The sequence below is a fragment of the Alligator sinensis genome, unplaced genomic scaffold (genome assembly GCF_000455745.1).
Source record: "Alligator sinensis unplaced genomic scaffold, ASM45574v1 scaffold766_1, whole genome shotgun sequence".
Taxonomy (NCBI): domain Eukaryota; kingdom Metazoa; phylum Chordata; order Crocodylia; family Alligatoridae; genus Alligator; species Alligator sinensis.
In genome coordinates, this window is record NW_005842390.1 from 481,067 (window position 1) to 485,641 (window position 4,575).

At 44.0% G+C, this 4,575-nt stretch overlaps 1 protein-coding gene across 1 annotated transcript in view; it reads right to left on the minus strand.

The window, feature by feature from the left end:
• The window catches only part of ARL8A (ADP ribosylation factor like GTPase 8A), a 28,991-nt gene that overhangs the window by 7,434 nt on the left and 16,982 nt on the right, over positions 1-4,575 (minus strand). Inside the window, exon 4 of the mRNA XM_014522740.2 lies at positions 2,141-2,234. Within this exon, the coding sequence (XP_014378226.2) occupies positions 2,141-2,234 (94 nt within the window). The remainder of the gene's footprint in view (positions 1-2,140; positions 2,235-4,575) is intronic.

The window sequence follows — 4,575 nt, forward strand, 5'->3', positions numbered from 1 at the left end:
GACCTCAGCTCCACTTTAAATAGTCCCACTGTAGAAGATGCGCTAGGGACGTTCCTGGGGAGACTGGCCATAGCATTCCCTACATCCCAGCTGCTTTCTCTGTGGCTGCTGGCAACTGAAAACAGCTTAGGGAGCTACTTCCACCCCCTGCAGCAAGGAAACATTCTAGGGGTTGCCATGATCAGAGGGCTGCTCAGGAGCTGCTTAGGTTGGAGGGAAGAGAAGTCAGGGCGGGTAGTTTCCATCTGTTTTTAGAAGGCCCCTCCAACAGAAGCCCCACTTCTACCACTGGTAGAGGTTGATCAAGTGGGCAAGGGAGAAAGAGCTCTACCTCTGCCCCTCTGCTACTAAAATGGAGTTAAAAGCCCCTGTTGCTCTTGGCAGCCACCAGCCAGTTACGGGGGCGCTAAGACAGAAGGTCATGGAGGAGGTGAATGTCTGATCTTTTGCTCTGACAGTGTCAGGTCATAAGTATTTAAAGAATTCCAGAAATTCCCTGATAAAACAGAGCATGAAGGTGGAGATTGGGAGGCAAGCACATATCCAGGGTTCAAAAGTATATTACATTTTGAGAACTCCACTCCCAAGCTTTAGCAAACTAGGAAGTGATGGGTTAAAGCTGAATTTCTCAAAGCCACAACCTACACATAAGGACAAACACAACCTTAATCCTGCCCTAGCGAGACAGACCACGATGCTCCTGGGGGCAGACGTGACCAAGAATTACACTGCACGTGAATGGTGAGCAGTGAGGAGCAACAGCAGCAGAAGAAAGGAGGTTATGCTTCTTGCTGTTTATTATGTACAGATCCAAAGTACCAGGTTTATGTTCTATCAGTGTGGACAAGAGAGGACATATTTTCAAAAGTGCTTGACATAAATTTCTAAGGGGAACAGAAGGTAAGAGTACAACAGATTCTTCACTAATACCACCTGCACTCTTATCACATAGATCTGGCCAAAATTAAACACGGCGAACACTTGAGAGTATCCCATTTTAAGTCTTTTTCTAGCATAAGGTTGGTGGCTCATATGTTATTCATGAAGAAAGCAACACTGTCCTCCTCTGCACATTTTACCCTCTGTGTTACAGTCCAGAGTCCAACTGCATAATTTTTTTAAGCTTAAAGAATAAAAGTCTACTTGTTAGTCAAAGAGAGCTGAAAGCCAATGAAAGAAAGCTGTAAAGCAGTTAAAAAATGGTGGTTTGCCCCAGCGACTGACTTCAAAATCCTGAAAGGCACAAACATGTCTTCGAGCACATGTATGAAGAATAATACTAGACAATACTTTCTGCTTCCCTCTGAGAACTGCCATTTAACAAAAGCATAGTTTATGCTGTGGATATTCTCCAAATGCGAGTCGGAGCCTTCTTTAAGCAAGACCTCCTTACCTCAGCATTTACTGGTGTTTTTTCACCTTTTCAGCTTTTTTTTTTAAAAATACATGTTCTTGAAAGATAATGCACAGCTATGTGCCTGAGAGCCTTCTGTGTAGGAGGAGACACTTAATTTGATTTAAAATAAAAGCTCAGAATTTGCTGAATGCAGCAAAAATGCAGAAATTCTCTAGCACAGCAGAACATGTGACATTCTCCTGCACAGAACGAGGCACATTTTGGTGTGTGTTTGTTGCAGAGATGTCCCCCCGCCCCTTGGTTGTTCTGAAGTTTTCATCCTGGTCTTTAGGTGCAGCTATTTGCAATCTGTCTCATGCAAAAACAGTCCCAGAGGCAGCCTCTTCACACTACCGGCTCAGTGAAATAGCTTACTATTCCATCACAAAGGAAATGTAAGTTTTCTATGGAAAATGCTCTTCAAAACTATAAACCTAATTCTGGAACTGCTCAGGCAAGTGTTTCACTCAGTCACTTTTATAAGTGATATAAAAAGTTGGGAAGGCTTCCTCAGAAGCACCCCCTCTTCCAGCCCAGCCTGTCCAGAAAGCATCATTATGCATAGATACTTACACAAATAGGTAAGTGTAAATGGGCAGAGTGGAGAAGAGGGATTTGTTTTGCCCTGTTTGTTACCAAGCAACCACTGGAAAGGTAACCCCTCCAAACGCCAGCCCTAATGCCCAGGGACAAGGGAGCAGCCTAGAAGAATCTGCCTGCTACCCCGAATTGGAGCTTGCTTACAGGGATGCCCTGGAGCTGTGGCTTGTCGAGCAGGTTGTGAAGTTCATTCTTTGAGGCCTCAATCTTCTCCTGGTCTGCAGCATCCACCATGTATCTGGAATGGAAAGGGAGAATTATTACCAAATCTGCGGCACTGGAAAGAAGTCAGGTGGTGTATGCCACCTGATGGCCTGGGAACAACGTGAAAAGATCCCACCAGCCACACCTCCGTTCGAAGACACTCTCTTTTACCAAAGGCACAGTAAGGTCTAAAGGGCCATCTACCCTAACTCAGCCCCACAGCACTCCTGTGGGACACTCCAGCATCACAGCATTCACAAGCCACGTGGTACCTTGAGGTATGTAGAAAAAACATTTAAAGCTGTGTCTATGTCTGAATCCCCGAATCTTTCCGAATCTCTCCGAATCGATTCGGAGGCTTCTGGTTTGATTCAGAGAGATTAAAAGGTCTCCTGATTTGATTCAGATTCAGAGATTTGGCCACCAAACTGGGCCAAATCTCCACTGAACAGGGACCAAAGCTTTACACAGCCCTAGTAGCCAGTAGGGCAAATAATACCCCAGCATGCATCAATCAATGCATCTCCAGCAAAACCAAGGAGGTGATTCTTCTGCTCTGCTCAGCACTGGTGAGACTGCAGCTGGAGTGCTGCATCCAGTTCTGGGCACTACACTTTAACAAGGATGTGGACAAGCTTGAGAGAGTCCAAAGAAGAGCCACCCATATGATCAGAGTCTATGAACAGAGGCAAGCCACATAAGGAAAAGCTGAGGGATCTGGGACTCTTCAGCCTGAAGAAAAGAAGGCTGAGAGAGGACCTGGTAGCAGTTTACTACTACACTAGGAGAGTACATCTGGGGCTCGGTGAGCAACTGTTCACCAGGGCACCCGAAAGGAAAACTAGGAGTAATGGCCACAAACTCCTGGAAGACTGATTCAGGCTCAACATTAGGAAAATCTTCTTCACAGTCAGGGTGTCCAGCCTGGAATAAGCTCCCTCCAGAGATGGTGCAATCGCCTACACTGGCAATCTTCAAGAGGAGACTGGACGGGCACCTTGCAAGGGGTGGGGGGGGAAGGTCACCTGACCCCCAGTTATCTTTCCTGCTTGGTGTAGGGGGCTGGACCTGATGATCTTCCAAGGTCCCATCCAGCCAATTTATGAATCCTTCTGCGTACCTGGGGAATTGGTCTTCTGGGATCAAAACTTGCATGACTGATAAGACCTTTAGAGTAAGATATAATGGAAAATTGCTGGGCAAGATGAATTATTTTGATGCCTGGTTTTATTACACAAGCAGAGGAAAATCAGGTAAATAAGGATACTGCAATGGATAAAGGAGGATGGGGAAAATAAGAAGAAAAGAAGCTGAAACAGCAGCAAGGCAAGTAAAGGTGGGTCATGAAAGGACAGTGTCTAATCCAGCTAGGGAACTGGGTACCAGCACTAAAAATAACTGAAAAGTTTGTATGCTGACTTAAGAAATCAGGGAGGCAAAGTACCAGAACCTGAACTACTGGTCCAGGATGTGACACTGGGTATTATAAAGTAAGAGAAACATGGTGGATAGCAATGGCGACTGGAACATATGCACCATTCAGGAAAAACAGAAATAAGTATTAAGATGGTGGGGTAGTACAGTATTTTAATGGTATAATGCTCTGTTAAGAAATAAGCAAGGATAGCATAAATAGAATACAACTGGTTTGGATCAAAATCACTTTGGGAAAGGATGTTAGAACATTATGTTAGAGAACAATACTACCAGTATGTGTGTCAGGAGAGAGGAACTTCCCAGACATAGACTGGAAAACAAATGGTACTAAATAATGACAGGGCTCAGCTATTCCAACAGACTCTTTTGCCAGACAGCTACTGAACCAGGGAAAGCTGATGCTATTTTAGGCCGATTTTGGTAAACAGCAGAAACATTATAGAATGGCTGGTTGTAGAACATCGTGCTGAACTGCGAGACAGCAACTTGATCCACTTTATATATAATAGAAGGATAAACGAAAGTACATACGCAACTAAAGTTCTTGATTTATAAATGGCAAATTTTAATAAACAGAAAGATTATAGTTAGTAATCTTAACTGGACTGAGGTGCTCAGGGGCTTGGACACAAACTTGGAATTGCTTTACATTAAAAATGCAAAAACTCCCTGGAACCTGGAGTACCTGTACCCCAAATGAAATTAAAACACTTGTAGGGAACGGCTGCATGCCCAACTGGACAACCACCTCCAAAACCAATACTGGGATTAAGAATAAGCAGACAGCCAACAAAAAGTCGAAAAAGGAATGATGAAAGAAAACCATTTTAGAGATCAAGAAGTTTAGGGATAAAGTTGAAACCTTCAGAATGATATTTAAACAAAAAGGCAAAAGAGAACGAGAATAAAAGAAGTGGTGTTGCTATGCAGAAGATGTA